The 24,990-nt window shown below is 43.4% G+C and overlaps 6 protein-coding genes across 7 annotated transcripts; 4 read left to right on the plus strand and 2 right to left on the minus strand.

Moving 5' to 3' along the window:
- Positions 1 to 497: 497 nt before the first annotated feature.
- On the plus strand, positions 498 to 4,687 carry acer3 (alkaline ceramidase 3). Its single transcript, XM_049742109.2, has 11 exons — positions 498 to 718; positions 1,826 to 1,936; positions 2,021 to 2,073; positions 2,198 to 2,250; positions 2,331 to 2,412; positions 2,478 to 2,513; positions 2,702 to 2,760; positions 2,849 to 2,950; positions 3,041 to 3,145; positions 3,226 to 3,271; positions 3,424 to 4,687. The coding sequence occupies exons 1-11, from the start codon at positions 616 to 618 to the stop codon at positions 3,475 to 3,477; spliced, it is 804 nt and encodes a 267-aa protein (XP_049598066.1). The 5' UTR covers positions 498 to 615; the 3' UTR covers positions 3,478 to 4,687.
- Positions 4,688 to 4,845: 158 nt separating this feature from the next.
- On the plus strand, positions 4,846 to 8,240 carry LOC125981987 (transcription factor 7-like 1-D). Its single transcript, XM_049742108.2, has 7 exons — positions 4,846 to 5,518; positions 6,070 to 6,147; positions 6,230 to 6,288; positions 6,468 to 6,618; positions 6,731 to 6,838; positions 6,917 to 6,953; positions 7,071 to 8,240. Exons 1-7 carry the CDS (start codon positions 5,348 to 5,350, stop codon positions 7,625 to 7,627), a joined length of 1,161 nt encoding a protein of 386 aa, XP_049598065.1. The 5' UTR covers positions 4,846 to 5,347; the 3' UTR covers positions 7,628 to 8,240.
- A 204-nt stretch (positions 8,241 to 8,444) lies between these two features.
- fgl1b (fibrinogen like 1B) lies at positions 8,445 to 10,221 on the plus strand. The gene is made up of 9 exons (XM_049743773.2): positions 8,445 to 8,563; positions 8,637 to 8,693; positions 8,757 to 8,961; positions 9,036 to 9,195; positions 9,264 to 9,361; positions 9,430 to 9,518; positions 9,593 to 9,718; positions 9,785 to 9,849; positions 9,923 to 10,221. The coding sequence occupies exons 1-9, from the start codon at positions 8,558 to 8,560 to the stop codon at positions 10,101 to 10,103; spliced, it is 987 nt and encodes a 328-aa protein (XP_049599730.1). The 5' UTR covers positions 8,445 to 8,557; the 3' UTR covers positions 10,104 to 10,221.
- LOC125982768 (thrombospondin type-1 domain-containing protein 1) lies at positions 9,879 to 14,700 on the minus strand. The gene is made up of 8 exons (XM_049743765.2): positions 14,425 to 14,700; positions 13,795 to 13,906; positions 13,117 to 13,505; positions 12,337 to 13,000; positions 12,078 to 12,239; positions 11,614 to 12,007; positions 11,113 to 11,545; positions 9,879 to 11,034 (listed from the first exon to the last, which is right to left on the minus strand). The coding sequence occupies exons 2-8, from the start codon at positions 13,844 to 13,846 to the stop codon at positions 10,444 to 10,446; spliced, it is 2,685 nt and encodes an 894-aa protein (XP_049599722.1). The 5' UTR covers positions 13,847 to 13,906; positions 14,425 to 14,700; the 3' UTR covers positions 9,879 to 10,443.
- Positions 14,701 to 15,211: 511 nt separating this feature from the next.
- vps36 (vacuolar protein sorting 36 homolog) lies at positions 15,212 to 18,420 on the minus strand. The gene is made up of 14 exons (XM_049743772.2): positions 18,235 to 18,420; positions 18,056 to 18,124; positions 17,913 to 17,983; positions 17,690 to 17,804; positions 17,435 to 17,524; positions 16,975 to 17,061; positions 16,818 to 16,850; positions 16,659 to 16,736; positions 16,446 to 16,580; positions 16,313 to 16,378; positions 16,161 to 16,225; positions 15,720 to 15,804; positions 15,573 to 15,649; positions 15,212 to 15,498 (listed from the first exon to the last, which is right to left on the minus strand). The coding sequence occupies exons 1-14, from the start codon at positions 18,328 to 18,330 to the stop codon at positions 15,417 to 15,419; spliced, it is 1,149 nt and encodes a 382-aa protein (XP_049599729.1). The 5' UTR covers positions 18,331 to 18,420; the 3' UTR covers positions 15,212 to 15,416.
- Positions 18,421 to 18,602: 182 nt separating this feature from the next.
- proser1 (proline and serine rich 1) lies at positions 18,603 to 24,462 on the plus strand. 2 transcript variants are annotated; one of them, XM_049743766.1, is made up of 12 exons: positions 18,603 to 19,202; positions 19,282 to 19,347; positions 19,459 to 19,527; positions 19,630 to 19,724; positions 19,820 to 19,913; positions 20,047 to 20,157; positions 20,244 to 20,339; positions 20,450 to 20,528; positions 20,707 to 20,799; positions 21,718 to 22,990; positions 23,529 to 23,673; positions 23,775 to 24,462. In XM_049743766.1, exons 1-12 carry the CDS (start codon positions 19,158 to 19,160, stop codon positions 23,898 to 23,900), a joined length of 2,292 nt encoding a protein of 763 aa, XP_049599723.1. In that variant the 5' UTR covers positions 18,603 to 19,157; the 3' UTR covers positions 23,901 to 24,462. The 2 variants fall into 2 exon arrangements, with proteins under 2 accessions (XP_049599723.1, XP_049599724.1); XM_049743767.2 differs by lacking the exon at positions 20,707 to 20,799.
- The last annotated feature ends 528 nt before the right edge of the window (positions 24,463 to 24,990 follow it).

A 24,990-nucleotide genomic window follows, 5' to 3' on the forward strand; every position in this document is an offset into this window, starting at 1 on the left:
TGAGAGATAGTTAGTTAGTTAAGTACATTCCTGTCACACACTGATACCATTCCACAAGCATTTGAAAAGGAGTGTCTTTATTCAGAGGATCCTTTAGGACGGTATCATTGGTGCAACGTTGTCAAATGACTTTGAATACAATTTACTTGAATAAAATTTTTAAAAAAGGCTGTGTCAGTGTGCCAGTCTAATATGGTCTGTCAAATACAGTTGGAACTTTGAAAAGATAATGAAGCTTCATTGTTTGTCTTGACATTTCAGTTTAACCAAGAGGTATTCGAGATATGTGGTGCTGATTCATCCAAAGTTTCTCATTTTGTTCTTCATTGGGTGTTTTCATGGGAATTTGACTAAGATTTTTTTTTCTCACAATGTCCCCTAAGCAAATTTTCAATTTGATTGAGAAACAAAAGATTTGGCGACCTCTAGTGGACAGTATGCATAGCACCGGCGAGCAGTACACGTCAAATGACACTAGAGGGACGTAGCGCAATGACGTCACACGCCCCAATGTGCCGACCTGCTTCCCATCTCCAGCTGTCATAGGCCGCGTACGCGCAACGGGGATGGGACTCCAAATCCGTTAGTGGCCGCACCAACTCCTCCGTTCCCATCATGGCTCCCTCGTTGGACAGGCACGGATACTGGGGGCGGCCCACATCCACGCTCGACTGGTGTGAAGAGAATTATGTCGTCTCATACTACATCGCCGAATTCTGTGAGTAACACAATTTGTTCATGCGGGGGGTTGTCAACACAATGCATGTTTTTTTTTATTTGTCATCGAACTGCGATGCAAGCTTGATATATCCTTAATATTTCCGTCCCACGCAAAAAGGTGCATTTATGCTGTATTAATATTTCCCATGATTTCAATGCACATGTCATTTCCGCTCATTCGTAAACGTGCACGCCGCTGGTGTTCCGCCGCGACCATGACACAAAGAAAGCAAAAACCTTCCTGCAAAAACAGGTTTCTCAAGAAACAATAGGAGCAGGATCTGAACTGGCCCGGATGTTCTTCTTGATAACAGCCCATTCTTAACAAGCCATTGTTGACTAATCTTGGTCACTTTATTAGATACACCTATGCACCATTGGCAATTATGCAACCACTTGGTGCCCAACTACGCATCTAGAATAATACAAATAACTACCTCGCTAATCAAACTGTGCAAGTATAGTAACGGTACCCAAAATTGGATAGAAAAAAAAAAAAAATCCACAAACCCACGTTTTGTCTCCCCCCCTTTCTGTCAGTTGGAGCTTTTGTTTATACAGATGACACAGGGATTGTGCTTCAGCATGGTAACAGTCATTCAGGTAACAATGACTACCTGGAATGCAGCCACGTTTTAAAAGCGATAAAGAATATACTCCAAATCTTTGTCTTTCATCAAATGTGTGCCATTCTTCTACATGGTTCATTGCAAAGTAATCAAGTAATTATATGATTGTATTTAGTCGCTGACCAAAGTCTATCAGATCAGTCACCTGCAGTTCTAAATAGAATGTGTCCGTTGAGAAAACACTCAAGGTGTTCTGCTTTTCAAACTGATAAGGTCTTGTTTGCACATCACCGCACCCAGGTAGAAACATGATTTTTTGTTTTTAGACCTCCACTGCACTTGTGATAAATCAGTCTAGTCCAAAGTTATTGATTGATTTAGCATACAAAGACAATGGTAGACTTGTATGATTTGAACTTTGTGGGAGTTTTCCTCAGATAGCCAGATTTTGTCATACGTCAAAGCAGTCCTTGAAGTGTGGCCATCTTCACAATCTCGTCTCTCACTATGATGCACTTGTTTGCTTGCCTGCGCAGGGAACACTGTAAGCAACCTGATTATGATTCTTCCCCCCATTTGCGGGGCCATCCAGACATTTCGCCATGGCCTTGAGTTGTGCTACATCTTCTCTTTCCTTGGACTTGCAGGTCAGTCCTTTTCATGATTGTGTTTTAAAAAGATGCGGAAATCATCCATAAAGGCTCCAGTCACATTTTCCTTGTGTCACTCAGCTGTCGGTGTTGGTTCCTGGTGCTTCCACATGACGCTGCTCTATGAAATGCAGGTAAGCAAGTCAAAGTGATGGTCAGTGTTGCGCAATCTAATCATGCACTGAGGCAACTAAAAAAAGAAAAAAGAAAATTCTACGTCGCTAACACAATACATGCTTTGTTGACTGCTATTTGCAGCTACTGGACGAGTTGCCAATGATTTACAGCACGTGTGTCTTTGTCTACTGTCTGTAAGTGGCTCCAGCTTTCAAGCTTTTAAACATCCCCAATACAGTGGACACATAAGAACATTGTATCTATTTTTTTCTAGATACGAGTGCTTCAAACAAGGGAACAGCATTAGCTGGTTTCCTGTAGCGTTATTATTAATCTTCAGCGTCACAGTAACTATGGTGAGTATTTATTATCACTTTGTTGGCTCTTGTTGCATTTTTCCAAAATGGATTTTTTGTTGCAGGTCTATTTACAGTGGAAGGAACCAGTGTTTCACCAAGTGAGTTTGTGTTCCGCTCTGTGATCTTGCTTGTTTGCTTTTGGGCCTTCACTTTCTTGTACTTCTTAAATAAACATGGAAAACTCATTCCCTGCCATTGACGGCTCTAGACGCTAAACTTTCTATCTTTAAATGAGCAGAGCTAACAATGAATAGAGCTGCTTTTCCAAATGACTTGTCTTTTTCAGGTCATGTACGGCGCTTTAGTCGCGTGTCTGGTGTTGCGATCGGTCTTCATTGTTACATGGTGAGTTGGCCGAGTCGATTATTTGCATTGGAAATCTCGTCTCATCAATATTCCTAAAATAACAATTTGGCTTTTGTCTCATTTATAGGGTGTACCCATGGTTACGGCCTTTGTGTTACACCTCCTTGGGTATATTTCTGTTAGGCTTTCTTCTGTGGAACATTGACAATATTTTCTGTGACTCCTTAAGGTGAGTTTTTCTAATGTATCGTGGCTCTAATTGCACTCAAGTTATTTTCCAAATGGTCATATGACTGTCTTGTTGCCTACTGCGTGATAGAGCCAGTAGACAAAGACTGCCCCCTGGTGTCGGAGTGGTGACACAGTTCCATGCCTGGTGGCACATCTTCACAGGCTTGGGCTCGTATCTGCACATACTTCTCAGGTACACGCCTCGCTCACATTACTGCTGTGATGAAACATGTCCAAGCCCATTCATGTGTTTTTTTCCCCCCTTATTTTCAGTTTGCAAATCAGAACAACCTACCTCAAGTACAGACCACAAGTAAAGGTATGTTGATCGTTATTGGCAAAGGCCCCCAAGTTTTTATTGGATCTTTATTGGATCATCTTTAATACTTCATTTATATGACAATTTGCTGTATTTTCACAACAATTGAAAAATTGCCCCTTGATTCATTTGCAAATGTCCCCTTTATTTAGTTTTTATGTGGAGTTTGGCCCACTCTTCATGTTGAACCACAAAGGACAAGCTGATATGAAGGGACGCTTGAGAAATAGTGGCTATTAACTTAAGGAGCAGCCAGCCGGTGTCGCCGTCTACTTGCTGGGAGCTCAACCCATCCATCGCTAGGGAGCAGTGTGGACCCTTCCACCATGGCTCTGCACTGTGGCGAATTAACTGATTACAGTTTAGCACTGAGTTTTATTGGAAATTAAACATTTGTTTTTTTTCTTTTAAAAACATAATTTATTAGCTTAGCCTTAATGTTTGTGTACATTTTTTAAATTAATTCAACAGCAAATGCAAATATAATATAAAGTGAAATGGGGAAATGTGTTAGGGGTTATGGATGTTCAAAAATGCAAAAATATTTCATCTGAGGTTTTGAAGGGAGAGTACCAGTTCAAACAGTGTTGTTGTTGTTGTTGTGTCATTTTCAACGTAGAGCAATGTGAGATTGTAGCTCTGGTTACGGAATCATCTCATTTAATGACAGACTTTGACTTTTTTTAAAAACACTACAGTTTTTTTATGTTCATAACAGTGACATTTTCATTGCCATAGTTGCTTTTTCAATTAAAAGGGGAATTAAGAGTTTAATCTTGGTCCAGCTATAAAGTATCACAAATACCTAAAGAGCTAACAAACAAGATCAACACCAAGTTGAAACTTTTTGAAAAGACCAATAGAATAAATTTTACATTCATTGCACCATGAAAAGAGGCCTTATTAGTTTTACCCAAACGTTTCTGTTTTGACTGTCAAAGTGACCATGGAAAGAAAATTGCAAGCTGGGCTTTGAAGTCAATTTGATATTACTACATTGCTCAACATCCTTTTAAGGCTATTTTATGTTTTTAAACGTGACGTTACCGTTGCACAGGGTGGCGCTGACTCGTATCAACACACTTGCAAACATGAGCACAATGTAAGACAAATATTCAGTTTGTGCCTATAATCTTGACTGGAATGATAGCAAGTTGTATACGGTTCGAAAATTGGGTGCCTTATTACGTGGGTGTGCAGGTTAACCCACACTGCCTTGTTTGTGCGGATCAAAATAATTCCTCGGTCATTGTCAGAAAAATCTCATTTGTACCTCGCTTTATGTGGTGTGTTCTACTACTGATCATGTAATGCTGATGTTGACCAGAAAAACAAACTCTGCTTCCTCATTTTTTGTGCCAGTATTCAATGTTGTCCGCTCTTTGTTGGTAAATAAAAGAGAAAATATGTCACTGATTATTGTCTGGTCTTAAGAAATCTGAACAAAAAAAAAAGAAAAAAAATCTGTTCTCTCTCTGAAATAGCCTGAAGTTTTATACCAACACATCCCTAGTTTTGAGCCATGCAGATACTTGATAATGTCCCAATTTTATTTTTTTAAATGTTTTTATTTATTTATTGAGATAGTGCATGCATTTGTATTTTAGGCTATGCACTATCATTTTAATCTTGTTATATTATTGTATTGTAATTGTTCCTGCACCTTATTTAACATCCCTTTGTTTCCTAAATCCAAATTTTACCCCCAAAGTATTAAATTATGCTGCGTCTACTTATCAGTGTTGTATTATTTTATTTTTTTAAATCTCTGTCTAATTCTAATGAATGCATTTCCCAATGGCACTGGTAAATTGAGCGTGTCCCTCCGCGCATCGCAAATCCTGACGCTTGGACGTCATAATTGCATTACGTGATGTTGTAGCGTTTAAACGTGTCTGTAGTAGGACGTGTCACGGCAGACGTTTTATTTATGTGAAAGTTGATGTTATCGCTTACAAAACTGTGTGAAATCCGTCATCGTTCCGCGCGCGTCACTCAAGTCACCTGAGTTTGAGATGTGCAATCTTGCGATTTTGGTGCTGCTTCCGCATTGCTCGCTGCAAACTATGTGACAAAATGGATCAAATGTGGCCAAGTTGTGATCCGAGAGACGTGCGGTTCAATTACCAGGCCTTACCTCGCTTCGCGGAGCAAGGGCCGACCCTCGCTGCTCCGGACATGTTCAACGGACCTCAGCCGGTCATGTACATGAACAGTGCTGCTGCAGGATATTACAGTCATGGCCAGGTAAGCATGCAAAGCATTTATGAGATGCTGTTTGAGGCTATTCCACGTTTGTTGACATGCTCACATGGTGATGCAATTTGCATGTCAAATCGCTTAGTTCTAACATAGCTCTAATGGAATGATGAATGAAATATTATGTCACCATCTTGGATCATGCATCACATTTAGGTATTGGAGTGTTACCCCAAAAATATCTTACAGTGGTCTGCAGCAAATTTTAAAGTTTGCATAAAAATGTTGAATATAATCTCCCTATTTCTCCCTATTGTGTGCTTTTTACATTTTTGATGTGCCTTCTCACAATTTAGTTTAAATCTTACTTATGTCACTTTTTACAAGTCTATAGATTAGTTTTCAAGTCTTGGCTGCAGAAAAAAAGTCCCATTTGCTCTCTCGGCATTTTCCATGTGCTGGCCTCATATTGCAATCCAATTTGTGGCCAAACAACCCAAATGCATATTTTCATGTATTTTTATGGGCGGATAGAAAATAAATGTGCTCACTGCTGGTATATGTGATGCCGTAATATAGCCTGTATGCCTTTTCCACAGCAGGTGCCATATTGGTGGCCCGTGCAAAACTTTGTTCCGCCGACATCAGTTAATTTTGCTGCTGCTCCTCCACAAATGGTAAAACCTGACTTGGCCACTGGACTTTTTTTTTTTTTACGAGTTTTTTAAATTAATTTTCTTTTTTTTTGGTCTTTTTCAGATGGGAGGCACAACAATGATGATGCCAGGGAACCCCAATCTCACTCCAGGTGTCTTTATGTAAGTGTCAAACACTCCTGTTAAGATTTTAACCTGCAACAAACCTTGCAATCAAAATGAAATGTTTTCAAATCATAAAACTTGGATGAAAGCACTGAATACTTTGGCTCTTGTTTTTGTCTGGTGATGTAAAATGTCTCTATTTTGGATAAAAACGAACCGTCTCGCTTGGTTAATAGGAGAGATGCCGACGATGAGGTGGAGCACCACCAGTACATAAAGAAACCACCAAATGCCTTCATGGTGTTTGCAAGGAAGCATCGCAAAGCCCTCATGGGAAAACTGGATAAGAAAGACAGCGCGTCAGTAAATGTCATCCTGGGAGAAATGGTGAGTGTGCTCCGGAGACCTCAAATATCATCTTTGAAAAAAGATTCAATTCACCAAAATGCGATAAATCATCCAATAGCCACATTTCCAAGTTGTTGCTATGTGTCCACAGTGGAATTCACTACCACAGCAAGACCAGGCCAAATACTACGAAGAAGCAGATGTTGAGAGGAGACGTCATGCCCAGTTGTATCCCAACTGGTCCATGTGTGACAACTATGTGTGTGTCCAATATTTTGCACATTAATTGGGATATATTGTTCATATTTGCTGATTTATGATTTTTTTTATCATGTAGGGCAAAAAGAGGAAGAGGATGAGGGGCAATGCTACCGGTACAGTTTTTTCTTTGCATTACACAAATTGATAGTCAAGATAGTTTTGAAATTCAAGTAGATCACCCAACTTGTTGTGGACTGATATTAATCCGATTTTTTTTTTTTCCCATCAAGATCCTGAAGCTCCACAGCCCACCAGGATGTGCGTGGCTCCGGTCCAGACGGGCATGATGGGGCCTGAACGATACCCTACACCGGCAGAATCCCAGTCTGTGAGCAACCTTGCATGTTTACAACAGCAGCAGCAGCAGCAGCAGCAACAACAACAGCAGCAGCAGCAGCAGGCTAAAGCCAGCCTTCCTACTTTTGTGCATAACTTCATGCCTCCAGCCGCTCCAACTTCATCCGGGATGGAATTCTCACAGCTTCTGAGCGGCGTAAATTACATGCCCCTACCCCATGACAAACACGCCAGACCATTAACTGTGAATTCGTCGGAGCCTCAGAGCTTAGAGGAAGAGCTCCACGTTATCCTGGAGCGATTTGAAGAAGAATCGTCCACCATACAGACTGAGCAGTCTGCCGCCGCACTGAATTTAGAGGAAGAGCTCCAAAGCTTACTGGAGCGTTTTCAGAATAAGCCCTCCACCACCGCGCAGTTAGGCACAGACAAGCTTCATTGCGTCTTTGAGGGTTTAGGAATCACTGCTGCTGATACTGGAGGCTGTTGAGGCTCAGGTGGGACGGACGATGGAGCCAAGACAAAAAGAGAATCTAGAAACTGCACAACAGACTTTACTGCGTGTGCGTCGTAGTCACCATTTTTAACGAATCCTCAGTTTACAGTGTTTTTTTTTTTGTTGTTTTTTAATTATGGACATGCCATAGCACTTTATTTTCTTCTAAGATGCCATTAAGTTCCACATGGAAATGCACACAAAGCAAAGTGAAAGACTCTTGAGAGATGAGGTTCAGCTTCAACTTTTAAGCTCAGGAAGAACATCCATGCTGGAATCTTCAACTTCCCAACATGGCACTCACTTTTATCAACGTGGTATTTGCGCTATTTATATATGTTGCACAGATTTAACCTCTTCAACGAATTGACACTGTATATATTAATCTGTAAATATGTTTATATGATATACACATACTAAATAATATATGACTTGTATATTGTAACTTGGTTGTTTCATTGTACATAACATCATTGTACATAACATGATGCATCACTTATGTTGCAGTCTAAAATTTATTTTTACACTTCTGATTAGGTGCTAGCTGCATTTCATTGGCTATGTACCTCTACTCTGCACAATGACAATAAAACAATATATCGGTCTACCTGATTCCACACTCGGGCATTATTTAAAAAGCATCGTTCAGGACTGAGAAAATGGAATTGTCTCTAGAACATTTTTCACGTGCACCTCCACACAAATAATGAAATCAACTCAAGGAGAATGCTCGAGATAATTCCCGGAATTAAAAGGATGACCTCAACTACTCCTGAAAGATGGAATGCTTGACAGAGGGGAAGAAAAACCTTTGGCAATGTTTTTCCTCTAATGCGGACCATGCAGAACCAACCCAACCCATCTTGAACTCAATTCTGACTGCAGAACACAAGAGTCCGGAGACAACAAAGGGAACGCTGCAAAATGAAGGTAGGTAGATACTGCGTACGTCGAGCCGTTAAATATATCTTTTATTGAAGTGAAATGTTTGCTATCATTTTAGACATCCTTCCCAATGTTGATGTTTTTCCTGGTTTTCCCAACCAAGACTTCATCATCGGTGAGTAATCCACTTGGTCCTATTTGTGGCTGGATGGATTTGTAATCCTTTTTTCTTTCAAAGGGATGCAGTCCGGATGTTGCAGCTCTCAAGCGAAGCATAAAGAGACTGGAAAACAAACTTGTCATCAGAACTTGGCAGGTGGAAAACTTGCAGAGGCACCAATTGTTCCGCCAGATTTCACCTGCTCAGACTCCTCCGTCGGACTCAAACACGAGCCTGACGACGCCTCTTCCACCAGCCGGAAGCCTGATGGTCCACGACCGAGGTACAACCGGTCCGATATGTCTTTATTTTTATTTTGGAGATATTTGTAATAATTCTCTTTTGTTCTGCTTTTAGATTGCTCTGAGCTGTTTGACAGAATCAGACCAAGCAGTGGGTTTTACCGCATCAGACCTAAAATTGACCAAGAGCCAGTTTTGGTCTACTGCGACATGGACGATGGAGGAGGATGGACAGTGTTCCAGAGAAGGCGGAATGGAAAAGTTGACTTTGACAGGTGTTACTATATTGATGATTGATTATTTGATATCATCATCTTGTTGATATATGTGTGTCTCTTCAAAGAGACTGGGTGGATTACAGAGATGGCTTTGGCGACTTCAAGCTGTGGAATGACGAGTTCTGGTTGGGAAATGAGCACATCTATTCACTGCTGTCGGACGGTAAGCAAGAATTTGACAAAGCTATTACATTCTGTCAATTTATTTTAATTGACTATTTGTGTCCCAAGGTCGGAATCTGGTGAAGATAGACTTAATGGACTGGGCGGGACAAAGAAATCATGCGTATTATGAGAACTTCCGCATCAGCAATGAAGCTGTTTGTAACGCAATTCTCCTCTTTCATGATTGCATCTTTTCAAGTCATATAGATGATTTTTGATTTTCCAATAGGATCGCTACCGGCTACGGTACAAGACGTACAGCGGAAAAGCTGGAGATGCTCTAGCAGGCGGTGGGGGGATGGTGGAGCGCTGGTCGGCGGGTCTCAGCAGCATGCAGTTCAGCACTAGGGATCAGGTTAGTAGTTGACTTCTCACTCTTCTGTGAAATATGGTTTTTTAAAGATGATGTCATGGACAACAGGACAATGACCGTTACACTCAAGGCAGTTGTGCTCAGGAGAACAACGCGGGTTGGTGGTACAACAGGTGAGACTTGTAGAACACTACGTCATATCTGGAACTGATATGCTGGTGGTTTATTTCTCCTTTCTGCCAACAGATGCCATTTTGCCAACTTGAATGGAAAATTCTACCGCAAAGGGGAGTACAAGGGCCAGTTTGATAACGGCATCGTGTGGGGCACATGGAGGGGCCTTTGGTACTCCCTTCGACACACCACCATGAAGGTTCGTCCTCTGCTTTTCTTGGACGCCATGGGCAGCGGTGGCGGGGAAGGTTAAATCATATATGTCATTACTCTTTGACAGTAACGTATCAACATTACAAATAGGCAATCAATACCAGCAATGTAAGTGATATAACCCATGATAAAAATAAATTGCCTCAATTTATATTACAGGATTTGTGTGGAAAAACTGTTTAATTTGATATAAAGCAGTGGCAAAACATTTTATTTAAACCTTTGTTGGAAACATCAAAAATATGCCCATTCACTGAAAACATAAATTATGTTATTTGGCACAATTGGAATGATTAACTATTACAAAACAATCTTCAAACCCGGACGACTTTAATCTTGTTAAATTCTCCTGAGAAAAGATAATCACATTTCTTCGTGATCTAACTCTCGTCTGGTGAAAGACGCAGCACCCGTTGCTCCGCCTCACTCAGGGCGTAAGCGGAGCTTTCAGTGCCGCCGTAGTATCCCGAACCGGGACGCGGTCTGCCGTGTTCTTCCCTCTTTTCCGATGACGACACGCTGAAGGTGGAGCTCCGCTGACGCCCTCTGACGCTGGAGCAGGACTGAGCCTCCTTCAATTTCCGTGCCAGCATGTTCCTCTGGACCGGCGACGGACCGCGGCGATTCCAGTTCAGCTCGGCCCGTTCCACACTCAGGTTTGCTCCGTACTGACAGTCAGGATTTGAGAGTGGGCCGCCGATCCCTGAAATTCCCTCGTGAGGAGCTCTGCTTCCTGCCGCGCCCCTCGGCTGTTTCTCCCCAACGCCACAGTGGTCCACGTGTTTCGAGGTACTGGTTCCCGTGTGTTTCACTTGATAAGGAGTGGAAGTCTGTATTGAGGGATCCCTCTGGGGTCTAGAATGGGCCCACTTTGGAGTATCATGCTCTGGAATGGGGTAAGCGCTAAATGGAGACCTCTCTCTTCTCTCTTTGGACCATGAGTTTCCTTCAGGAAGGGTCCGACATCCCACCTGAACAGTCATTTAGAGTAATTAAACAATTGTTGATCATCTAAAATAGAACGAAAATGACAAATTTGTGACGTTCACCTGAGTCATGCTTCTGTCTCGGTAGTACCCCGCAGATGAAGACTGAGGTTTTGCCTCCGTAAAACTGGAGGTCCTGCGGAAATTTGGATTCTTGTGATACGGGTTTGTCATGGGTCTGTCGGCAACACCTGCTACGCTACTCCTCTCCACCATCTCCACCCAATCGGCAGTGCGGTCTCGCCACTTGGATACTTGAGGACCCAAGATGAGATCCACTCTGGGACCCGGTCGGTCCAGCGTGATCCGAGAAGTTTGCGACGGTGGCTCAGAAAAGGAGGACGCGATGGGTGATGGAATGTGGGAATTGGTCGGTGACGTCGGCTTCTCTAGCGAAGTATCGTGAACCGGGCTTGAGGACACGTGGTAGAGTTGCGTGGCCTCCTTTAAGCCCTTTTTCTTCATTTCTTTTAACTGCTGCTGAGCTAAACGGTACCTAGGAGGAGACGGAACACGTTTTACACTGCAACCTGACTGCTTTTTAAACCTGATTCAAATCCGTACCCAAAAATGGGAGGCAGGACCTTCTGACCAGTGGGTGACAGCCTCTCTGGATCCTGTGAGAGAGGCATCACCGCTGTCTGAGGAAGAGGAGGACCGCCCAGGGAAGGCCTGTGGATCTGGGTCGAACCGACGCCGACCGAGCTCGGTCTCTGGAGGCCGGCGCCGCAAATGGAGGTCTCGTCGGAGAGTTTGCGCCCACCCGGGGAGTGCGCGGAGCCTCTACGGACGGAGCTGCACTGAGGGGTACGGCAGAGCTTCCTCCACAGGGTAATCACCACGGTGGCCAGAATGACGACCAGGCAGAGGGAGATGCCAACGATGGCCACCATGTTGCCACCGAAGGGACCGACTCCAGCCGGCACGGGAGGAAGGGATGGAGACGGAGCTGCAAATGCTGGAGGGTGAGAAAGAGACAGCGTTGCATGTTTGGCAATATTTTGATTTGATGGCATTAGCATAAGTACCTGCACAGTCTTCCAGGGAGCAGAGGGACTGTTCCTTCACCATTCCAGTGCACTGCTTCCCTTCCACGCCAGAGGGCAACAAACACTCCCGCACACGTTCCCTTACACCTTCTCCACAGCTCACACTGCACACACTCCACTGTTTCCAGGGTCCCCATGATTCTTGACACACACAAAAAGAACATTTTAATTTTAAACAGTACACTTTAATGGAATTCATTTGAGAAATTTTACAATAGAGGAACACCAAACTGCTCACCTTCGCTCCTGTGCACCACCAGGCAGGTCTGAGCCGGACTAGGCGAGCGGCTGTAGTTAAACACAAACCGGAAGCAGTACTTACTCCTTCCCGGGGAAAAAACAGAGCAGTTGAATTCCGTCTCGTTCTCTCCTTGAGTGAGCCAGTTAAAAGCCAACGGAGGAGAAGACGGCTCCTCTTGCCCGAAGCCCATCGGTGTTGTTCCTCCTGCTCCCGCCGTCCCAGAGGGGACGGCGACCCCTCTTCCAACAACTCTGTCCTTATACAACAGTACTTTGCCATCAATGTGCGCACAAGGTGGAGTTACGAGCTTCACGGTCACAGTCCCTTCACACCTACTCTTGTAGGTATTGGCGTTTTCCACGAGCAATTTATAGGAGAAGATATGGGACAGGTAGAGAGGACCAGAGCTTTTCACCTCCTGTGTTGAATGGGGGGAGCGCAGGGAGACTTGTATGAAGTCTTTCTCCGTGAATGGAAAAGCACAGGGAAGCTTGATCATCTGGGAACGGAGAGGTTGGATGGGATGGAGCGTGCGGGCTTGCACCTTATTGATGCCCTTTCGGCCAATCTGGTTGTATTCCATATAGCTGACTTCTAGCAGCAGAGCAGGTTGGAGAATGCTGGAGCAAGGTTGGAAGTGTTCGTTGGTTGATAAGCCGATCTGGAGAGAGGAAAACATGTATGTAGTGACAACCCTCATGATGGATTTAGCATCTTCAGAATTCGGCCCACGTTTGCTGCAATGAAAAGAAGACTCGATTTTTAGTTGGGACTTGCCTGAAAAGCTCCCGAGTGGTTCCCGACCCTCTCGACCGCAATGTGAAAGGTGGGCCATTGCACCTGCAGTTCTGAACTCCACCACCATGCGGTACTCTCCGAACGCTCCGTCCTATTTGCGTGGGACTCCTCCGCCGTGCTGATCTGCTTCAGCAGGAAGCGGAAAGTTCCAGCATACAGGAAACAGGAGCAGCTGAACTCCACCCTACCAGCAGACTGGTTGTTAGGCAGAGTCCGAGTCAGGAGGCTGGTGTTGGTGTTCATGTCAATCAGAGATACACTCAGATGGCCGATGAGGCTGCTGTTGGTTTTTGTGCTGTAGTCCACGAATACACTGGCGTTGCTAAGGGCAACGTGGAAGGAGGGCCAGATGTTGAGCCCTGCCAAAGCTTGACCAGAGAGCACAGAAAAGACCATGAGAGGTGTTAATCATAGTTGAAGGAACAAAATAATCAGAAAATAGAACTGTTAATGCAAGTGTTATATTTAATTTGATGATATCCACAGTAGGCATCACACTCATCAAACTACCATGCAGTTCTTGCATCATAAGTAGCCCTCATGATGTTTTGGACAGTTTGAACATTTTGTGCAGTGTTCACGAAGCAATAGAGGAAGTACGCACACCCGTAAACACATTTTGACAATCACTGATGGAGTCCATTTGGTCACACATACCATATCCTGTGAGGCCAAGCAACAGAGAAAGAAAGGAGACAGCTCGTGGCATTCCGATGTCTCGTTCTTCACCTTACACCTCATTGCCGCCTTCTTCTACCATTGCTTGGTTCTAAAATCACAAAAATGCAGTATAAAATTGCTCGTCAATGTCACACATACTGTAAATATATGTAGCCTATATATTAATTTCAATAATATTAGGATTCAACACGACAAAAAGTGGGAAATGCTTTTTGGAATTGTCAACTGTCCCAATACTTTTGTTCACATTTCTTCTGCGGTTCCCTATTGTCTTTTGTGATTTGTTTTTAAATACAACCATATGCAATTCGCTTTATAAACACCAATTACAAAAAAAAAAAAGTTTGCAAACGTGGCATTTCAGAAAATGTACATTAGGTTTAGACTATATGCGTGAATCTTAATCAAATTTACATTAGCAGCGCAACTTTCTGAACAGTCAAATTGGTCACGATGAGCATTCTCAATCAATTTTAATCCAGGCCAAAAATGATCTTTTTCTTTTTAACACCGTGTACATGTTAGTAAATCCTAAAAAAAGAAAAATCAAACTTGCTTGACAACGCCTTAAACATAATAAAATGTCCATGAAAAATGACTACTCACGCGCCCGGACTGATTTGAACAGCAACATCAGTATGTTTTTCTCCGCGGTTTCGCTCAGAACGATGACAACACTGCGCTGTGGATTTATTCCAATGTCTGGAGAAGTCCACAGTCGTCGTGTGCTGCTCTTCTGAGTGGGAGACACACCTCGCGTGCTCACCATTGTTTTACGGGCTTATTGTTTTTTTTTTCTCTCTCTGCTTTTCAGAATCAGAATCAGCTTTATTGACCAAGTTTGTGCATGCCAAACAGGGAATCTCAGCCTCTGTACAACATTTAAGTGACTGACAGCATTCAGGTAACTAACAACATTGTATCATCTTCTAATTCCTAAAATAATGTAATTTCCCCCAGAAAACACACAAAAAGCCCCAAATCAACTACTTCATATTTTATATTTGTTTTTGTTTTTTTTCATTTTAGGGATATTGGTGCATGATGTGTTTAACTAAGAGAATTTTGCAGAGATGGTGTGGAAATACTTTAGGCACAAAAAAATATTTAAAATATATACAAAGGTTTAGTCAAAAATACATATATGATCATTTATTCTTGTCATTTTTCAATGTTTCAAACAATGCACATCTAATGGGCTCAGTCAATATACGTTTAATTTGTGCATTTAGACCTCATTAGGATTCCTCGTTTCAACTCCCAAATGAGCCACGTGGCTGGCTAAGTTCATCAGTCTGGTCGGCATACATTGATGTTCCCTCTGGAGAACCATTTAAAAAAAAAAAGTGGAGCTTCTCTTGTAATGAAAGTGACCCACAGCAGTAAACACAAATGACAAAAGAGGCCCAGGTGGCATTTATTTACAACAAGATTCATTCATACACATTCCTTTCTGACACATTGTGACTCACTGCTACCAAGCTGAATTGTGTACACTTTGGTTTGACAAGAATCAGTTATTATTAGTTCTAAATGTAAGAAGCAGAGAATGCACAGCGAGGACACCTATCTATTTAATCCGGGATGGATGCAAAACCTCAAAAGAGGTTTGCGTAGAACCTCAAACCCTCAACGGAGTCATCTCGACAAAGATGGCCCATCTTCTCAGCCAGAAGCAAACTGCAAAATGGAGGGCAAAGACAATATTTGTTTTATTGTGATGATGGTGATGCATCACCATTTTCGACACTTACCGCTCCTTAGACAGAAGCACAGAGAGACCCACAAGTTTAGCAAACTCCTCTGCTGTTAAAGACCCTTTCTCTGTCACCTGATTGGAAAGAAGAAAGGGAATAACATCAAACGTGACTTCTTTTCCAATAGGTAACAGCGAAGCTCACATTGTCCAGGGCCGAGGCGATCATTTCCTCTTCGCTGTGAGACTGCAACTGGACCACCATCACACCACTATCAAATACCCGCAGCCTGCGCAAGGTACAAGTGGCTGTCATGTCATGTTCACGTGATTTTACAATCTTTTGTCATGCCATTTTCCTTCTCATCTTTTGCCATACAAGTGAAGGACTACTACGGAAGGTCTTGTTCGGCGGTACAAAATCTCAGGAAGTGACCGAAGTGGTCAACATTTTGAAAAACAGGAAGCCCGGCAGGAAAAGCCTGGCTGGTTCTTCTATGTAGGTCAACAAGGGGGCGATTCTAGGATTGGACTTTTAAGGGAAGCGTGCAGGTAGTGTGCTCTGACCACACTCGATTTTGTATGTCGTTTTGATTTTATGTGGGAAAGCTTCTTAGGGGAAAAAAAGAAAAGAAAAAAAACACACCTCAGTGGGAGCTTCAAGGACTCAAACATTTTGCATGCATTCAATAAATCATCTGGAGATAAAAGCTGTCAAAACAGGGGAAAAAAAACATCTCTGTTAGCGTCTTTAAATCCATGAAGCTTTGGTTGTGTTACTTTTGATGACAGGAATACCTCCATGCCTCGAGCCCGGTTGACCAGACAGTACACCTCGGACAGCGCCATCATGCCTCCGCGCTCCTGAGAAGGTCGGAAATGATCAACTTTTTCAAAGATGGCGGCCAAAGTGGTATGGAATGCTTACTACCTCCAGAGGGGCCAGGAGCATATCTCCTAGTTGTTTAGCCAGCTGCATGTGGTAATGTGTGCCTGAGCCATGTGTTTCCCTGGTGACGGGGTTAGCGATACCCATGCTCAGCAGGTAGGACTTAAAGCGGATGGTCTGGAAAGTAGAAATAACACCTTATTGTGGTGCGTGTCGTATGTGCAAGCATCCACGTTGATTAGCTCAAGTTATCACCTCATCCTCTGTTATGTCCCCTTGCTTGTCTTTTATTTTATTAGCGATCGATTTGGACAGCTCAACCATCTCTTTGGCCTGATTGAGGGGAGAAGAGAGAAGACACACACTTGGTAAAGTCCACTAATTGCTTATATCACACAAACAAATGTTCTTTACCTTTACCATCAGCTTACTAAGATCCTCAAAGGCCTACCGAAGGGAAAAAAAAAGTGTAACAAGCACAAAATTGTCACAATTCGATGTTTGTATTGATTGTAAGTGCATTTTTGTTTACTTTGGCCACAATACAATCAGCCAAGATATTTTACAACACCTCTGAGATGTTTTTGTCCGTTTCTTTCCTCCTCTCCTCTATTTTACGCTCAATGCCGACAATCCCGACTGCGCGTGTCCTTCCTGCCTGCAAGACCACAATGGAAAGGAAAGAGAAATCATTTCACATTTTTAGAGTAGAGGAACCAAGACAGCAGGAACAAATTGTAGTCAGCAGAGAGTGTAGATACATTTTGTAGAGATTGCTTCATACCGTTAAATACCACTTGCATGAGTAATTGTCATTTCATTAGAGGGGATTTAAACCAAAGTGTATGAAAATGAAATTGTGATCAGTGATGCAATTTTCATTATAGCCAATTTGATGATGTGTGAATAAAGGGACACATGCACTGTTTCAACACAAAAAAGGGAAGCAACACTGCCATCCAGTGGGATGTATTTTAAATGTGAGAATGTTCCCCTCTCCATCTAAAAGAAACGGGAGGGTGTATTCAAACCTGTGAGCCGCGTCCTATTTCGATTGGTTGCGAAGCGGGTGTGTTCTCCCATCTCTTCTGTATCATCTCCTCATTTAGCCTCCTGAAAAACTTGAGATGAAATAAAAGCACTATCAAGTGGACATATTATGGGAACACTGACTTAAGTGCTTGTACACTGATTGTTGGATCCCTGATGGTGACTGAGGAAAGCCCCCCGGGATTAAGTTTCTGTATAGAGGACTCCAAAGCCACTTTAATGGTGGTGGGGTTTACCTCAATCTGCCCATGTTCTTTAAAAGAGAGCTTGATGTAGGAAAACTTGCTTTGTTGGTAAGGACCTTGCTCCTTGTTGGCAGGAGCTGGATGCAAGTGTATGACAATCTTTGCACTGCAATGAAGAAGAAAACAAGACACAAGAGTTGAAGGCAAATGCATGCTATTTAAAATTAACACTCTAAAAAAACTCACAATTACATATACAGTGCAGGTTACTCACCTCTTCCCTATTCCTGCTGCCTGCTCCTCAAAAAACAAGATTTGTGACAATGGCATAGAAATGCAGCACTCCTGTGAAAAATATCATATGTGCATTGTTGTTTACATTATTTACATACAATTCAATCAAAGACAAGCCCTTACGTGATTTTTAGCGTCCCTCCATATCAAGCGATGGGTGCTCAGCAACGCATTTCCAACATCTAGTTTAGCCTATATGAGTGCAAGAAACAAACTTAATGACAATGCAACAAATGTCACGATTAATTCATGTAGAATTTAGCTTGTCTAAGACTGAACGTAGCACGCAGGGATGAATATACCTTGTCGTCACCATCATACAATCTGACACCTTGTTGCTGTATAACTAAAGTCTCATTTATTTCCAAAAAACCGTTTGACCACGAAAATCGATCCATTTCTTGTGATATGGTAATCCGATCGTTCCCCTGCAGTTAAAAACTACTGGGACGCCTCATCTTGTGTTTACTTCCTGTTTGCATGCCGTTAAAAGGTGCCCCAGCGCTGCCTGTCAAAAACAGATCAAAACATATCGGGGGAAAATTTTCATGTTCCATTTACTATGATATAATTTAAATTGTATACATATATATGTACATTTCTCGCTTATAATTTGTATTTTGTCGACTCTTCTCATATTTATGCAACACTCAAATGGCGTTCTGTCGAGCTGCCTTGCAGAGGTCCTGACGATGTTGACTTGACTAGCGCCAGCTGTCAGTGGAAGCTAGCATATGAGCTTCAGCCCTGTTGCGTTTTTGTTCATTTTCTCATTTTATGCCGTTGTTTTGATAATTTCTAGAATCGGGTTTGGAAGAAAACAAATGAAGCTGATGATGAAACTTTCTCCCTGAATGCATAACGCCTTTTAGTTCAACTATAGTCGTAAACGGGCCAGCTAATGTTGACTAGCTTGTTGTTAGGGATGGAATGAAGACAGGTTGTGCAGTGTACTCGGCATTTTCACTTTCTTTTTTTTTTTGTAAAATTGTTCCAATTGGAAGAAAGTTGTGTCGCGTGAGATCACCGAAAATTGCCATAACTATACCACTATCTTTAAACGATTTAGAATATGTTTTTTTCTAGGATTCTATTCTGGCCACTATAGCTTGACTTTATATACTTTTAGATCATCTTAAATTATCGTAAATCTCAATATCAGCTCTACTGTGAGTAGTGGATTTACTACGCATGTAAAAACAGGCGGTCTTTTAATTATATTATCATGGATAAGAAGTCATTTGACATCGTCATAGATGAAATAAAGAAGGTAAAGTTTGCATAGTGAAAAGCCATACAATTATGATGAGGAGAAAGATTTCTGATTGGTCCATTTGTGTATTATCCAGTGTGTCCTGACCGATCAGCGGATAAAGGCCATTGAGCAGGTGCATGGATACTTCTCCAGCGAACAGGTAATCACAAACACTGATACATAGCATTTGTATTATGATCAATAGATGAATCTCACAAATGGCAAAACTAAGCAATCTAGTGTTGTAAGTTGTCTCCTTGACCATTTACAGGTCACGGACATACTTAAATACTTCTCCTGGGCGGAGCCTCAAATTAAAGCAGTCAAAGCGCTGCAGCATGTAAGTAACGTTTATATTGCTAGAAAAGGGTCAAATATAAATCACGCTTGCCTTACCGTCATTTTCCATGTTTAATAGATCATATGATTCTTTTTCTTGTAGAAAATGGTCGCCATCCCCACCACCAAAGTTGCCAACATTCTGAATTGCTTCACCTTTTCAAAGGACAGAATTATTGTCTTGGAGCTGATCGCTTTGTGAGTGCATCAGCAAATGTAACACCTTGAAAGATCATTGTGCAAAGTTCTGCTAGAGATCCCCACAAACCTTTTTGGTCTGCATATATTTCCAGGAATATTGCAGATGCTCAAAATTACCGGCCTGTAGAGGATTTATTTCGCATACACTTGTCGGAGAAGAAGCGCGCTCGCAGAATTCTGGAACAGGTATTTATATATGCAGTGAATAAGCAAGTTACTTAAAAGATCTTGTGGTCAGATAAGTGATTACTTGTGTTTTATTTTTGATCGATTTTTAAATGTTACCTATCAAGTCTACTGACCATTTTTTTTCCACTAGGTATGTAAAGTGGGTTGCAAAGCTCCTGTCGCCATGATCTCATCCTGCGGTATGATACCGGGAAATCCATATCCAAAAGGCAAACCCAGTCTGGTTACTGGCACATTCCCAGTAAGTCCTGTAAAGTTGAAACCGTATATAAAGCCTTGCCCATCTTCAAGATGTTGCTGAAAATGTGATCTCATGCCCGTTAACAGGGAATCCCTCCCTTAAAGAAAGAAGGAGAGAAGAAAGATGACAGCAGTATGGAGAGTAAGGGGATTGCCACTCGAATTATCGGAACCTCCAAACCAGTAAGATCATTTATAATGGAATGGTATAATGTTCTGATTAATATGGTGTGCTGCAAATGAAGAGACTAAACCAAAAATGTCGATCCCTTTTGTTGTGATTTGTCTTGCAGTTCCCTTCAAGCTACAACCCCCACCGGCCCGTGCCCTACCCCATACCTCCGTGCAGACCCCATGCTACCATTGCGCCGAGTAAGAGGCCACACACAAAGCTGAGCCCTCCTCTAAACGAATAACAAAAAAGCTTTAATATAATTGAATGGCGGTGGGGGGGGGGGGTCAAGTCCGATGCTGCTCGATTGCAGTCTAGTTACTGTGTAAGCGGTGTTTGGTGGCCGATGACAATACTGTATTTGCAACTACTACACAGGTGCGTACAACAACGCAGGCCTTGTTTCTATGGGAGGGGTCATAACGGCCAATGTGCCCCCTCCCCCCTACAACTCTGCCCACAAAGTAGCAGGTATGGTTCAACTTGATTGTAGAAGCCTGTTGAAGCTGGCATGCTGCTTACCTGCGCTTCTGCAGTTTTAATGGTGCACAATATGCTTTTTTTTTTTTTTTTGAATGACCAGAAAATAACAGCTCCTGGTACATTTTAAGGCTGTAAAGTTCTTCATTTGATTTCGCACGACTGTCAATAAAGTGCATCGATGCACAGTATTGTTTGCGGCAAAACGTTTTACGGCAGTTCAGTACGATATCATCTTGGAGTACGGCCTGAAGTGTGGTTACTGTATTTCCTCATGTAGGTGGCCAGGGGTGATGTTTAGTCAATTGCAGAGTACCAGGGAAGCACTTTAGTTGGACAAATATATTTAAATCATTACGATAGTGGATAATATATTTTTTTCCCCCCAATAACTTAAACTTGAACTTAAAGTTCAGCTTTACAGATGCCATGTCTACTCTTCAGCTACATGGCAGTATCGTCAAGGTATCTGAGGAAATATGCTAACTGCATCAAATTGCTGTTTTTTGGTCAGTCAATGTAGATGCTCATTTTCATCATTTGGTTGCTTATGGCACAAATAGCTTCAGACTAATGCCGCCACTGGACTTTCTGGATTCATGCTTGCAGCTCATGAGGGGATTTTTTAACCTGCATTGCTTTTTCTTTTTTTTTTCCTCTTCAACTTCAAAACCATGTCTCACTCTCTTGGGTAGGCATGTGGCCAGAACCACAAATAAAGTATTTTTTCCATTACTAAGTGAGTGATATGAGCCCTGTTAATAACTAAAATGTCAAAACCACTATGATGAGAAGACAACCCACCCAAAGTTAAGATCATATTCTAAGCTTGCACGTGGGGGATTCTCTCTATGGCTTCAAACATTACAGTGGTACCTAATAGTCATCCTGATGTCTTTTTGTCATTAGGCTACGCCAAACCAGGCAATCCTCAGAACACCACGCCAGGAGTCACCAGCGGGCCGCTGCTCATCCCTCATGGCTCCACGCCGTCCACCCCTGTCCCACCGCAAGCTTCCCCGTCCCAGCCAACTCCCATCACCCCTGTTTTTCCCGGCATGGTGCCCTCTCACAACTCACCCGCTCCGTCACCATCTGTCATCAAAACGGCTCCGCAGACCCCCAGCGGCCACGTTACTCCGTCGCCATCTTCTGTCATTAAAGCCCACACCCCCTCAGGTACCCCTTGTGGAACTCCTGGTCCTGGCAGCGGAGGCTTCTCCCCTTTCCATTCCCGACCAGGCACCCCCGCTACCTCCCACAGCGGCGCCGAGGTCCTGTCTCAGATGAACCCCATGGGCTCAACGCCGCAGAGGGCTTTTGCCCAGTCCACTGAGCACCCTTTCCATAGCATACAAGCACAAGCAGGTAATCACCCTGGCTCGGTAATCCGCAGCTACACCCCCTCTGAAAGTCCAACTACTCCAGTGGTTCCCAATCGTTCAACCCCTGGTCCCAGCCCCAAACCTTCCCCCGCCCATTCTGCCCAGGCTCAGGCCGCCATGGGTCGGCCTGGAGCCATGAACAGACAAAGCGGGGGCGGCGGCAGTGGCAGTAACAGCCCGGTGCCCTCGGCTTTCAAGGGGACTTCTCGTTCCGGCACGCCCTCTCTTAGCCCTTTGGTGGCACCGGGATCAGCCCAGGCTGCGCTGGCCCGTTCTCTGGGGCTCTCGCACCCACCGGGCTCTCCTCAAGTCTCCCTCGCCAGTCCCGTCGCCATCAGCGGCCTCCAGGCTTTGTCTGGCAGCCCGGGACCGCCGCACTACCCGGGCCTGTCCCCTTTCCCCTCTCTTTCCTCCCCCCTTCCTCCTACGTCATCGGGCAACATGGCGAATCCCTCCCCAAACTCCATCTTTCACGGCCTGGCTCCCAACGCTGCAGCCAACGCGGCGGCCTCTCCGTTCGGTCTTGGCCTGACTTCTGCACCCTCTATATTCCCAGGCCTTCCGCCTGGTGCAAGCCCGGCCGCTTTCACAGGCTTGGGAGTTTCAGGAGGGCACGGGGCAGGGAGCCCCGTGTTGCCTTCATTCATGGGATTGGCAGGCGCCACTCCATCCTCCGTTGCGTCAGTGGCGCCAATGCAAGCGGCGGTAGTGGCGGCGGCGGCGGCAGCCGGCGTCCCAGCATCATCGCCGGTTTTACCTGGTTTCGCTTCTGCCTTCAGCTCCAACTTTCAGCCTGGGTAGGTCACCATTTTTTGATCCCCATACAGTTAAATGCTCTTCCACCAGACTGCAGCAGGTCACCATTAACCTCTGCATCCTCCATCATATCAGATTGAACCTTGACACGAACATCTGCGCGTAAATAAAGACAGGATCATTATCTCAGTATGTTGTACTTTTTGGGAAATATTTGTTGTGAGGTATGAATGTAAGATGCTTGATTTTACTATACCTCTCAAAACGTTGAGCTTTATTAATGGTGGAAGAACTTTTGAAATGATTTGTCATCGATATCACAAAACCCCCCCATTTGAACGACCACAAAAACCTCCCATTTGAACATGGCATATCTTCTACCGATTGCAGTTTACCCAAGGTGCAGTTTATGGACTTTGCCTTCTGATTACTATGACCTGGGAATTTCACAATTTTTTCCACTAAGCCACACCCTAAAGTTGACACATGACACACTCCTGTTCTGCGTGCCAGATTTTTGTGAGATTAAAAAAAAAAAAAAAAAAAAAGGTGATGGTGAATTGTGTACATGTACTCCAGGTTGAGCAGCGGCCTCCAGGCTCAAGGAAACAGCGCCTTCCCGGGTCTGCTGTCCTTCCCTGGTGTCCCGGGTTTCTCTCCTGCCGCCTCCCCTGCTGCTCTCGGCGGCCTCCACAATCCAGCTATGCAGCCTGCTCTGCTGCAGGTACACTCACATTTTAGCGGAAAGCCCTATACCTGGTTTTATACACCGATTTGAGACGTCTGGTTGTGAAGTTGGTTTAATGAAGGTTTCTCTTCTTCCAGGCTCACCCGACGACAACTTTGGAGGGCTTAGCTCCTCAGGCCAACGCCTTTGCCAACTATCCCGCAGGACCAGGAAACCCTTTCCCCCTCCAGCCGGGCTTGCACCCACAGTTGGGTTGGCCATGACATGCTGAGCACCCCTTTCAATACCCCGTCTGGACCTTCAGCAAATCTATGAACTGAAGACAGAAGACTGTGAAATGAAATGAGTGAGGAATCGTTTACGCGTTAGTGAACAGATGTAAATATGAGCTTTTTTTTTTCTAAGTCAAATGTGAGTAGTTGTAATGTTAGTCTTGCCTTTTTGTCGCTTTTACCAACACGAATTAAGTCCAAATAGGTGATGCCATGTAATGAAATGACCGTATTATGTTGACAACTCAGTGTAAAGGTGTGAATTGTTTAAATGACAGCTGTGGACTTGTTCCGAGAACTTCTTTTAGTCAATGAAACACTAATTGTTGCTGTCACACAAACAAAGTGTTATTATGTCCCTCAATTTACATTTGAATCCCTACTGTTACTTTGAAAGTTGTTCTTTTGTTACACTGTCGTTTGTTTTGGATTTTTAAATTTTTTTTATTGCTTTAGCCAGTAGATACTGTAACTTTTTCTGTGTTTTATGCCGTGACAGGCCAATGAATTGAGGTTCCTTGAATAAACAGAAACACACAGTTCTTACATTTAATCACATGAAAAGTGATTATGATTCCTGAATGGCACGTCATTAAATTATTAAGTTATTAGGGACTACCGGGAAGGGTGAGTAATCATGAGAGTGATTGATGGTTAAATGATTTCCTGTAGCCATGAGACTCATGTCGACAATGGAAAAAAGTACCCTGAGCTTTTTATTCAATTCTCATGATAGCTGCAAGTCATTGCTCTATTGAGCTGTCAATTTATCTACAGAATCAATTTTTGATTTGTGGATGTGGTTTTTAAATTTTTATTCAGCAATATCATTTCTCATATCAGGACAAACTACACACCAGCATCACTAATGAAACCAAGAAAATAAAAACAGGTATCGTTTCTGTCGTCGTTGCGGTCGCAGTTTGTGCAAACAAGGGAAAAAGTGGTTAACCTGTCGTGACAGCTTGCTAATTGCCCTCCCTCGGTCGGTCAGTGGCACAGAACCACACCTTCCTTTCTTCCCTTCAGCTCTCCGGTAAACTGCAGCTTTAAAAGGTCCCCGTATGACTTCCTGCTGATT

The sequence above is a fragment of the Syngnathus scovelli genome, chromosome 15 (genome assembly GCF_024217435.2).
Source record: "Syngnathus scovelli strain Florida chromosome 15, RoL_Ssco_1.2, whole genome shotgun sequence".
Lineage (NCBI taxonomy): Eukaryota > Metazoa > Chordata > Actinopteri > Syngnathiformes > Syngnathidae > Syngnathus > Syngnathus scovelli.